At 41.1% G+C, this 12,432-nt stretch overlaps 4 protein-coding genes across 4 annotated transcripts; all 4 read right to left on the reverse strand.

Annotated features, from left to right (window-relative positions):
• Positions 1-5,610: 5,610 nt before the first annotated feature.
• Positions 5,611-6,042, reverse strand: LOC131018153 (putative late blight resistance protein homolog R1A-10). Its single transcript, XM_057946870.1, has one exon. It carries the CDS (start codon positions 6,040-6,042, stop codon positions 5,611-5,613), a length of 432 nt encoding a protein of 143 aa, XP_057802853.1.
• Positions 6,043-6,128: 86 nt separating this feature from the next.
• LOC131018154 (disease susceptibility protein LOV1-like) lies at positions 6,129-7,059 on the reverse strand. Its single transcript, XM_057946871.1, has 2 exons — positions 6,423-7,059; positions 6,129-6,319 (listed from the first exon to the last, which is right to left on the reverse strand). The coding sequence occupies exons 1-2, from the start codon at positions 6,820-6,822 to the stop codon at positions 6,129-6,131; spliced, it is 591 nt and encodes a 196-aa protein (XP_057802854.1). The 5' UTR covers positions 6,823-7,059.
• Positions 7,060-8,749: 1,690 nt separating this feature from the next.
• Positions 8,750-10,102, reverse strand: LOC131018155 (putative late blight resistance protein homolog R1A-3). The gene has a single exon (XM_057946872.1). The coding sequence runs from the start codon at positions 10,100-10,102 to the stop codon at positions 8,750-8,752; it is 1,353 nt and encodes a 450-aa protein (XP_057802855.1).
• Positions 10,103-10,278: 176 nt separating this feature from the next.
• Positions 10,279-10,818, reverse strand: LOC131018156 (disease resistance protein RPP13-like). The gene has a single exon (XM_057946873.1). It carries the CDS (start codon positions 10,816-10,818, stop codon positions 10,279-10,281), a length of 540 nt encoding a protein of 179 aa, XP_057802856.1.
• Positions 10,819-12,432: the final 1,614 nt, after the last annotated feature.

Raw genomic sequence — 12,432 nt, forward strand, 5'->3', positions numbered from 1 at the left:
AAATCTAATCTTAAGTCATGGTGTAGTGCTTGACATTCTATGATTCACTTAGCCGGGTTTTCAAAATTTAATAAATAAATAATTGAAAACATTTCTCTTGAGTTAAGAACACCAACAATATTCTTACTCATCTTTCTTTAATAATTGGAATTATAAATAAAACCAATTAAATCATAAATACTTTTATTGCAAAATATAATGCAATTTCATGTCATGCTTAGCATATAATAAGTAATTTACTTAAAATATGCACATAATAATAATACAACATTATTATGCAAATTAAAAATAATTAATCAAACTTAATAAGTCTAATTAATTAAAATAGTGTATCTCCTTTAAATAAAAATCTGCATAAATCCAATTAAATAAATTAATAAAGGCCCAACAGATTTAAAAATTAAAAGCCCAGCTGAAACAAAAATAAATAAAATCTCGGCCCATGACTCGAGCCCACTACTAATTTTAAATCGGCCCACTCTCTAACAAAGCCCTACCCCAAAGCCCATTTTAGATAAAAATCGGCCCAATCCTAAGCTAAGCCCTAGCCCATTTCTCCTTCCCCCTTTCCCATATCAAACACACGCACACACACATTCAGAAACACACACACACATGCAGCTGCTGCTGCTGCGCAGCAGCCTTCCCCTCCTCGCCTTCTTCTCTCCTCCGGCGGACGGTAGCAGCGCCGGCCGCCGCCGCCGCCATCCCTGACTTCCCTATCCCTCGCCCTTGCTCTCTCTTTCTTCCTCACCTGTCTCGACTGCTCTCTCTCCCTCGACTGCTCTCTCGCCCTCGACTGCTCTCTCGCCGCGGACGCTCGCCGGAGCGAGCGGCGACAACCACTGCCCCTCGGTTCTCCCTTCTCTCGGTTCAAAACAGAGGATCACCGCCTCCGTCCATCTCTCTCTCACCGTGGTTGGAAGGTAGCGGCAGAGCCGCCGTGCCCTATCCCCCTTCTCTCTGACTTCCGCCAGACCCTATTGCCGCTGCTACTCCATCGTGCCCGGCGACGAGCGCCGCTCCGGCTACTTCTCCCTCGAACCCCCCTGTCACTCCCCCTGCTCCCTCTCCTCCTTGACGACGACGGACGCCGCCGCCTGAAGCTCTAGGCTAAGCCTCCCCCGACTGACCCCCCATACCGACACCCTTCCCTTCAATATCCGGCGACCACAGCGGCTGCCATGGCCGCCTCTCCCTCACCATTCCGGCCGACAGCAGCAGGAGAACCACCGCCGCCGACCGTATCTGCCACCGCCATTACTCCCCTGCCAGACTCTACACTTACAACCATACAGCCCACACCCGACAAAGCTCAAGACTCAAGTTTGATTCATATAGCATACAAAACATTTCTCTATTTCCCTTTTTATGGATCCATTGTAAAAGCAGTACATGAATTTATACTGTATGCATCATCAAGTAAAGTTCACATTTTTTTTTATCATGCTTATAAAAAATGAAATCTTATGCAGTTTAATGCTCATGAAAATTTGGTTGGCAGCTGAGGTTCGTGTGTTTCTTTGCTTGATTGAGTTGGGATTGTCTTAGAGATGAATCGAAGTGGGTGTTTTACTGTGAATGATCGAAACATGTATCTCATATATCATGAATTGAAGCTTAATATAAATTCTATTTCTTGTTTTCTGATTCAGTATGCACAATAAGCACACAAATAAAGCATGCTGTGAAATTGAATGAAATGATAACATGTTTGAAAGAAATGAAACCTTAAGGTGATGGTTGAGCTCGGTAGTTTCTGTGAATCAAGGAGATGAAAGCTTCCCTTAGCTGATACAATTGAGAGGTAGTGAGGTATTAACGTGTAGTGAGATGTTAGGTGGGTGTAGTGGGATGTTAGGTGGGTGTGGGTGTAGTGATGTTAATCATGGAGGTGGAAAAGGATGTGTAAAGGAAGGCTTTTGATGGTGATGTTAATCATGGAGGTGGAAAGGATGGAAGATGAAAGCTTAAAAAAAAAATGGGTGGGAGTAGTGGGAGTAAAATAAAATAAAATAAAAATCTTCCGGGTTGTACTATGAAAACTGTAATAATTCTTCAGGGTTTGCTGACTAAAAGCTCGTGAAAATGTTTTGAATGCTAAATTAAATAAATATGCAATGCATATAAATTCCATAACTAAATTTACAAATGTTTTTGTAAATCATATTTATTTTTGTTGGAATTAAAAATAAATTCATTTTCTTTATATTTACTTCTAAATTTCGAAAATAAATTCTAAATTTAACTCAGGGAAACGGGGTATTACATGTGATACACACTTCTCAGGTGATTATTGGAAAATCACTAAGGGCGCAATGATTCTTGCACGTGGCAAGGATACTGGAAGCCTATACACAACGATGAATGCGTGTGTGACAATTGCAGTTGCTGATAGCAAGAAGAATGCAAATTTGTGGCACCAAAGACTTGGGCACATGAGCCAGAAAGGGCTCAAGTATATGCATTCGAAAGGAAAACTACCAGAGCTTCAGTCTGTTGATATAGACTTTTGCGAAAGTTGTATCTACGGGAAGCAGAAGAGGGTGAGTTTCAATACCAGTGGTAGAACTCCGAAGCAAGTAAAGCTTGAGTTAGTCCACACAGATGTTTGGGGCCCAGCAGCAGTTTCATCCAATGGCGGAAAGTCTTACTTTGTGACTTTCATCGATGACCACTCGAGAAAGGTGTGGGTTTACTTCTTGAGACACAAGTCAGAGGTGTTACGAGGCGTTCAAGAAGTGGAAGGCCATGGTGGAAAATGAAACTGGCTTACGGATAAAGAAGTTGAGATCCGATAATGGTGGAGAATACGAAGATATGGCGTTCAAGAAATTTTGTTACCAGGATGGCATCAAGTTAGAAAGGACGTTGCCAGGAACACCACAACAAAATGGAGTTGCAGAACGCATGAACCGGACGTTGACAGAAAGAGCTAGGAGCATGAGGATACATGCAGGATTGCCAACACAATTTTGGGCAGAAGCTGTCAACACAGCGGCATATCTCGTTAACCATTGGCCATCTGTACCATTGGAGTACAGAATACCTGAGGAAGTTTGGAGCGGCAAAGAAATTAAACTTTCTCACTTGAAAGTATTTGGTTGTGTCGCGTATGTACACATTAGTGATAATGCCAGGAGTAAGCTCGACTCCAAATCACTAAAATGTACTTTCATTGGATATGGTGGAGATGAGTTCGGGTACCGTTTTTGGGATGACAAAAATAGGAAGGTCATTCGAAGCAGGAATGTCATATTCAATGAAAATGTGATGTACAAGGACAGGAATGCAGTGCAGTCCACCGACACAACAAGTGATGATCCAACATATGTTGATCCAGATGATACTGCAGAGTGCAGTACATCAAAGCAAACAGATGAAGGTTTGCAGACGGAGGAGCCCAACTCTGAGGCTGATCCACCACAGTCTCCAGTTCCAGCTCCAACTCCTATACCCAGGAGGTCATCTCGACCTCATGTTCCAAACAGGAAGTACATGAATCAAATGTTACTGACCGATGCTGGTGAACCTGAATTCTATGAAGAAGCATGTCAAGTCGGAGATTCTGTCAAGTGGGAGCTTGCAATGAAAGAAGAGATAAAATCTCTTATCTCTAATATGACGTGGGAACTAGTTGAGTTGCCCAAAGGAAAGAAAGCTCTACACAACAAATGGGTGTATAGAATCAAAGAAGAGCATGATGGTTCAAAGCGATATAAGGCAAGATTGGTAGTCAAAGGTTTCCAACAGGAAGAAGGAATTGACTACACAGATATCTTTGCTCCGGTTGTAAAGTTGACAACAATCCGATCGGTCCTGAGTATTGTTGCAACGGAGGACTTGCATCTAGAGCAGTTAGATGTGAAAACTGCTTTCCTCAATGGTGACTTAGAGGAGGAAATATACATGCAACAATCAGATGGATTCTCTGTCAAAGGAAAGGAGAAGCTGGTGTGCAAGTTGAAAAAGAGCCTGTATGGCTTGAAGCAAGCTCCGAAGCAATGGTACAAGAAGTTTGATGGATTCATGCAGAAAAATGGCTACATGAAGTGCAATGCTGACCATTGTTGTTACTTCAAGAGGTTCGAGTCCAGCTATATCATCTTGCTACTTTATGTTGATGACATGTTAGTAGCCGGCTCAGACTTGAACGAAATCAAGAAGTTGAAAAGACAGCTTTCAGCGGAGTTCGAGATGAAGGACTTAGGAGAAGCAAAGCAAATTCTCGGGATGAGAATTTACAGAGACAAGCAAAAAGGTGTTTTGCAGTTGTCTCAGGCCAACTACGTCAATCGAATCTTGCAAAGATTCAACATGAGCAGTGCTAAGCCGGTTAGCTCAGCATTAGCTAACCATTTCCGCCTATCCAAAGAGCACTCTCCAAAGACTAAGGAGGAAAGAGACTTCATGGCTAAAATTCCTTACGCCTCAGCCATTGGAAGTCTGATGTATGCCATGGTCTGTACTAGACCAGATATCGCTCATGCAGTGGGAGTTGTGAGCAGATTTATGGCAAATCCAGGAAAGCAGCATTGGGAAGCAGTAAAGTGGATATTGAGATATCTACGTGGATCTACTGATAGATGCTTATGCTTTCGACGAGGTGATGTAGCACTACAAGGTTTTGTAGATGCAGATTTTGCCGGTGAGGTAGATCGCAGGAGAAGCACTACCGGTTATGTCTTTACTGTTGGCACGACTGCTGTTAGTTGGATCTCGCAGATACAAAAGATTGTTGCTTTATCCACTACAGAAGCAGAGTACGTGGCAATCACCGAGGCTAGCAAAGAAATGATCTGGTTACAAGGGTTGTTGGCAGAATTGGGTTTTGATCAGACGAAGAATGTCTTGCACAGCGATAGTCAGAGTGCGATACATCTGGCAAAGAATTCAGCATTTCATTCTAGAACGAAGCATATTGGACTTCGTTATCATTTCATCAGATCTCTGTTGGAGGATGAGGTGTTAATACTTGAAAAGATCCAAGGAGCTCAAAATCCAGCCGACATGCTTACAAAGGCAGTAACCATTGATAAATTGAAGTTGTGCTCAGCTTCAATTGGTTTGCTAGAATGACAAAGACAGAAAGGCTGTTGCGTTGATCGAGGTGTGAAGACAGATTGAAATCAGTCTTCAAGTGGGAGATTGTTAGTAAAAAATGGAAGTAGGTAGCCACCTACCACCTCCACCATTTGCCACCTACCACCATCTGCCACCTACCACCTCTCATCCCCTATAAAATCCTTCCTCGCAGCAGCATCACAATACACCAAAACAACAATCTAACTTTCAGCTAGAGAGAGTTAGAGAAAGAGAGAGAGAAAAATCTTGTGAGAGAAAACTTCAGTGTGGAAGTTATACACGAGTGATAAAAGTGAGTTGAGAGATAGCCTCTGCGTAGGCAGATACAAAATACAGTGTGGTATTTTTGTTGTACTCCTCCTTTTGAGATTCTCTAATATATTGGTGTGGGTCCGTGGACGTAGGCAGTTTGGCCGAACCACGTTAAAAATATCGGTGTCATTTATTTTTCTCGTTTCATATTGGTCGATATCCAAAATATTGCGTCACACCAGATCCCGGGCGGAATTAGTTGCGTCTAATTTCCTAACAGCTGACCGTGGATAGGAGCCCTGCAACCACCACGATTGCGAGTGGCAGCCCTTTGCAGCTTCTCACGATCTCCTTTCCAATGTTCTCCAACTCCGGAGGGCAATCTAGATGTGCAAACACCTTCTGCTGAAGTAGATTCCAACTCTGAGCCTCATCCATGAAACGCATCTTGTGGGGACAGCTCAAACGACAGGCATAAGCAGCCATATCAGTTTCTCTTGTCGTTAATATGATTCGGCTTCCATTACCATCGTCGGGAAGTATAAGTCTTACATCATCCCAAGCATCTGTGCTCCAAATATCATCCATTACAAGGAGATATCTCCTGCCTTTCAAGATCTTGTGCACTTTCGCCCCAGGCAATTCTTCTTCCTCCTTGGATCTATCTTTGCTCTCCTTGGATCTATCTTTATCAAACTCTTCCATGGAAGCTAGGAGGGCTGATAAAACTACATCTGCATTGTAGTCCTGTGATACTGTGACCCAAGCACGAATATCGAACCGCTGCACTGTTAGTGGGTCGTCGTAAAGACGTAAACACACTTTGCAAGAGTAGTTTTTCCTATACCTCCCATTCCAACGATTGGGATAACTTCTAAATTTGGCGATTCTCCACAGAGTCGAGATTTTATTGTTAGCAAATCTTCATGTAAACCAACCATATAGCCAATCTTGATGATCGGTGCAGATCTGGATGGTGAACCTGTTGCAGAAGAAAGGTCGGAGTTCGAGTCACCGAAGGAGAAATGAGGAACTATTAATTCTCTTTGAAAAAAATAACAAATAAAAAATAAAATAAATAAAACCTGCTGCTGCGGAAGAAGAAGCACCAAGTTGTACTGCAACTGCATTGTTATTCTTGATGATCATCACCTCCCTTATGATTGAATCTGTTTCGTTTCTTATCTTTCTTATTTGCCATTTTAGCTTTGATTTGGCAGCTAAAACGTTCCACCAATGTGATGGAGCTTCGTCCAATATGAAAGACTCAATAATATGTTCTGCTTCATATGCTAAATCTCTAATTCGCCCATCCAAGATGTTGGCTTTCTCGGGAAAATCTTCAAGAAACTCTTGCAAGAAAATAAATGGTTCATAGATAGATCGAATTTGTTGTTTTTTATTACAAAAAATGGAATATCTATCTTGATCCAAGATTATTTCTCCAGTGGTTCGGGCGAGGGAAAGAAGAGCAGCATAAGCCATCTTTGGTGATCACAGTTAAGTTTTTGCTACTAGATTTTTGCAGATAAAGATAAACTAAGCTGGAAGAATGGCTGAAACAGAGCAGGGCTAGTTTAGAAGACTGAGAGATAAATTATTCATTATTGACCAACCATATGTTTTCCTTTTACAATAAAGCCAATGGATTGTCTACTTTATTTTTGCAAGTGGAGGACGAAATGACAAAGTCTCCCTTGGAAAGGCATTTCTGTGGGCCCTCAATCATTTATGTCTATCCATTCATTTCCTCATCTGAAATAAGTTAGTAACATGAACTCATTTTATTTAATTCATATTCTATTAATGTATATTATCAAGGGGAAAATCTTATTATAGCCAAAATGCATAAATTTATAAGTTTTATAGTCCTAGTTTCGAATGCACTAGTTATATAACTATTTTTTGTTTAAAAGACAATTATACCCACAATTGACTCAGGTTAATTTTGGCAATGTATTTAATTTGATTTTGTGTTTACTCGACGGTGTCACTACTCGATGGGGACTGTCACTACTCGATCGAGTACACCATCGAGTAGTGAGTAATTGGCAATATGTTTAATTTGATTTTGTGTTTACTCGATGGTGTCACCACTCGATGGGGACTGTCACTTCTCGATCGAGTAGTGACTAGATTGTGTTTTTCATGTTTATTTCATCTTCTTTTTTGGTTTGTTGGTGCTAAATATTTGTATTTTGATATTGCAGGCAGCCAGACACCTTATAGGTGGAAGAGACCGTTGTTAATTTATGTAACCCATGCTATTAATCTATACGTACGAGGTACCATATTTCGGCAAATTTGTTTTGCAAATGTTCAAAGGTGGAACGATAGGGCGTCTTAGTGATCACGAGAGATACGCAAGCATCAACAATGCTCTCCATCACCTATTATCCCTACAGATTGAGGGAGGGAATATTCCTCACCAAGCATGGTTCGATATCGGTGGTCGTATCATCCGTTTTACAACAGTGGATTATGCACATATCACCAGACTTCACTTTGGATTTAGTAAGTCCGATCCTCCCGCTGACACCAAATTCCGGCTACTAGTATCTTCTAGCTATTTTGGTCATCATCCCACAAAACTCAGCCAACTTAGGTTGAAATTCAAAGCAAAACAACTCAGGACGAATCCAACCACATCATCCACATCAGTTTCTCTTGTCGTTAAAATGACTCGTCTTCCATTACCATCATTGGGAAGTATATTTCTTACATCATCCCAAGCCTCTGTACACCAAACATCATCCATTACAATGAAATACCTCCTGTTTTTCAAGTTTTTGAACACTTTCTCCTATCACTCTTACTCGAGTCTCAAATATTTTTTACTTCAGATATTAGAAAATCAAATTGATGAAAGAGTTGATCTGTCAAAGCAATAATCTTTCTATGCCTACATCTAGCTCAAGTAAAAAAGCGCACAGTTGCATACTATGATGAAGACAGTTGAAAGAAAAAAAAAATTACAGAGCAAAAAAGAGTGCAAAGCTTGTAAAAATTAAAAAGTATAATTTGGTGCAAACCTAAGTGGGCTCAGCCCCGCACTTACAAAGAATAGCTTTTGGAGCAAATAAAAAGCCCAAACCCATTTGGGCTCGTAAGCAATTACTATGGGCCAAAGAAGCACATAGTCAATTCATTAAAATAGTCAAGGGGGAAAGTGAAAGTAAAAGTGATAAGCTAGCTAGCTCCAACGATACTCTGCATCTGAAAAAGAAAAGTAAAAGTGACAAGAATCAACTGACATTCTACCAACAGAGAAATGTTCAAAAGAGAGGAAGATGCAATTAGCATACTAATCTTATTTGTATAAAGCATGCCTGCTAAAAATGGTGTCAAATCATTCAACTTTTACAAATTTCTTACCTGACATGAAGGGCAGAGTCAAGTTTGAAAGATCATATCAAAAACGCTTCAAACGAACTTCAAGGGCATCCCGTTTCTCTTTTATCTCTGTCGCCGAGTACAGAAGAGATCGGTTATGATCATCGATCTCAATCAGTTCAAGTGTTGGAATCTTTCCAATATCAACTGGAATCTTAGACAAATACAGACAACGATGAAGCATTAGGCGCTGAGGCCTCGGAAAGTGGCTACTTTCAGTTGTCCAGTTCTGCAGATTTGATTCATCAATATGCAAAAGTCTCAGATCCACAAATCCTCCCTCAATAGTTTTCCAGAGTTCCCCACTGCAAGCATAGTTCTTTAGTTTCAACACTTGAAGAGAAGGCAACCGGCCAAAAACCATCATATATGTCCAAGGAAGCCGCCATCCACTCAATTCCAACTTTTTCAGCGATCTAGGAAAATAAAATTTGGGACACAGTTGAAATGAACAATGCGTCTCCAATTTCAATTTCTCCAATCGACTTAGCAAACCAAGACTACCAAAATCAAAGTAGTTTGGACGAAACTTCTCCTCTAACGAGTAGCATATTTCCAACTTTCTAATGTTTCGAAACTTACGCACCATATTAGAACTAAATACAAAGTTTGTTGCCAGAGAAAGTGTTTGGAAGTTTTTTAGAGAAGACTTTGCTGGATCTTTTGGATCGGGTAAAGGAAGAAATGAAAAGGCGATAAGATGCCTTAATTGCTCCAGATTCCAAATTTCGTCAGGCAAGCTAACCTCCGATCTATAAATAATTAAAGTCTGAAGATTATGAAGCTTTGATATAGCTGAAGGAATAATATTGCTAGGAATTTTGGAAGCAAGGTAAGTGAGATGAATCAAATCAAACACTTGACCTAACTCCCAAAATGCATGATCCTTTCTACGTAAAACGTGAAGGACCTTAAGTGACTTAAAATTCTCTATAGAGCCTTTGGGCCTATACCCCCTCTGTGAAATGCATATAATAGAACGGGTGCATGAGCTATGCGTAGAGTCTTTAAGATCAAGATCATACCAACCAACACTTACGCGTTGATGATTTTGTAGCACTTGTGGAAGAAAATGCCTTCTCACGATAGGATTAGGAAAGTAATCCATAATAGGTAGAAGGAACTTCTCTTCCCCAGCCTGTCTTGAACAAAAATCCCGAACCACGCTATGAAGCTTGCACCTTTTGATTTTGCCATCACTCTTCTTGCTAGTAACCAAAACTAGACTTTGCTCGACCAGCACCTCCAAAACATCTTCCGCCACCTCTTCCAACGTTTTAGATTCATCTCGACCTTCCAAAAAGCCCTCAGCTACCCAGAGTTTGATGAGTTCTGAGACACGGATCTCATAATCTTCAGGGAAGCCTGCCATATACAAGAAACACTCCCTCAAATGTCGAAGCAAGTGTTTGTAACTCAAAGATAATAATATAGTTTCCAACTGTCCATCGTTTGCTCCAATTTGCTTCCACAACTTTGGAGTTCTATCAATCTTGGATAAAAGTCCTGCCACAGTAACAATTGAAAGGGACAATCCTTCGCAACGTTTTACATATTTTTCCCAATAACTTGCAGCTCAACAGGACAATCTTGATCTCCGAAGACCTTCTTCTGGAACAAACGCCAACTTTGTTGGTCATCCAAGAAAGGCAACATATGAATGGGGCTCGCAGAGTTAGCATAAGCAGCTACATTCTTTAGCCTTGTGGTTAATATGATTCGGCTTCCATTATTATCATCAGGTAATAGCCTCTGTATGTGATCCCAAGCTTCCATACTCCAGATGTCGTCCACTACTATGAGATACCTCCTACCTTTTAAGTATTTGTATATTTCAGACTCCTTAACCTTGCATTGTAAATCACTCTCTGCTTGGATTCCTTTTCCTTTCATCGAAGCAAGCAGATTTGAAAGAACAATTTCTACATTGTAATCTTTCGATATTGTGACCCAAGCGTGAAAATCAAAATGATAAGTAATGAATGTATCATCATAAACAATTTTAGCGAGTGTGGACTTACCAATGCCTCCCATTCCCACAATAGGGAGGACTTGCAGCTCGGATGAATAGCTTGTAAGCCATGACATTATCTGCAAGACTGCAACCTATCTTCATCAAAACCAACCACGACATCCTTTCTTGTGGGTGAAGAACTTGATGATGAACCAACAGCAGTCCACTTAATTCTCTCCGCTAATCTCCCCAACCGGTTTGAAATGCTGACAGTCAACTCTGTTGCTACAGCTTGATCAAAACCATCAAAATCTTCACTCTTGAGTGCAGATCTTGATGATGAACCAACAGCTGGAGAATCACTCAGTCGTCCTATGTTCTTAACTGAATCTTCAGCAGTTGACTTAATTCTCTCCACTAATCTCCCCAAGCTGTCGGTCAGCTCTGTTGCAACAGCCGGAGAATCATTCAGTCGTCCTACGTTGTCAACTGAGCCTTTAGCAGTTGACATAATTCCATCCGCTAATCTCTCCAACTCGTCCGAAATCTGGAGAAACTGCTCTGAAGCCATTACACTCTCGAGTGCAGATGTTGATGATGAACCAACAGTTGCGTAGTCTTCAGCTGACATAATTTCCTCTGCCAATCTCCCAAACACGCCTGAAAAGCGGAGAATCTGCGTTCTCACTGAACCCAGATCTTCATCAAAACCATCAAAATCTGCACTCTTGAGGGCAGATGTTGGTGATGAACCATCAGCGGTAGAATTGTCTATCAAGTCTCGAGCAGTCCACTGAATTATGTCCGCTAATCTCGCCAAACGATTTGAACTGACAAACAGCTTTGTTGCTAATGTTGGATCTCCATCAAGATCATCAAAATCTTCACTATTGAGTGCAGATCTTGAAGGTGAACGAACAGCAGGAGAATCACTCTGTCGTCCTACGTTGTCGACTGAGCCTCCATTAGTTGACATAATTCTCTCCGCTAAGCCCAGCAACCGGATTGAAATGCTGACAGTCGGCTCTGCTTTCAGTTTCACACCAAAACCATTCAAATGATGACTTAAGCAGAAAATATAGTCCGGAACGGCAGTCTTAAGAGCAGCTGATCTCATGGAAATATAGCCCACATTTGGTTGAGTGTTTTTAGAGGTTGGAAAGGGAATCAAGTAATTGAATCCATTACTTGTTGTTTGGTTTGGATACCCTTACTTGAGGGTAACCCAATCACCCAATTTGTTACCCAAACAAAAGAAAGGGAATCCCTTACTAATGATTCATTTCCATTGTTAAACCAAACACTCAATAAAAGTAATGGTTATTGTTACCATTCCACTCCTTTATTTGATTCCATTCCCTTTCCATTCCTCTACTTGAACCAAACGAGCACATAGTATGAAACGGCAGTCTTTAAAGCAACTCTCTTGCAGATCGACAAAATTCTCTCCACTCTCACCAACAGGTATAGAAGGCTGACAATCAGCTCTATTGCAGATCTTGATGATGAGTCACTCTGCCTTCTTACGTTGTTGACTAGGTTGTCGGGACACTTGCAGTAGTCCACCACATCTCCGGCAGTTGAGATGAGCTCCTCTGCCAATTCCCCCAACTGGATGGAAATTCTCAAACTCGCCTCTGTCGACGCACAATCTGAGACATTTTCTGGGGAGAAAATATACTCAGTAATCTCTTGTGTTGTCTTTACTACCTCCCTGATTGCTTCTTGTTTTGGGAAATGTTTGAGAT

This window comes from Salvia miltiorrhiza, chromosome 3 (assembly GCF_028751815.1).
Source record: "Salvia miltiorrhiza cultivar Shanhuang (shh) chromosome 3, IMPLAD_Smil_shh, whole genome shotgun sequence".
Taxonomy (NCBI): Eukaryota; Viridiplantae; Streptophyta; class Magnoliopsida; order Lamiales; family Lamiaceae; genus Salvia; species Salvia miltiorrhiza.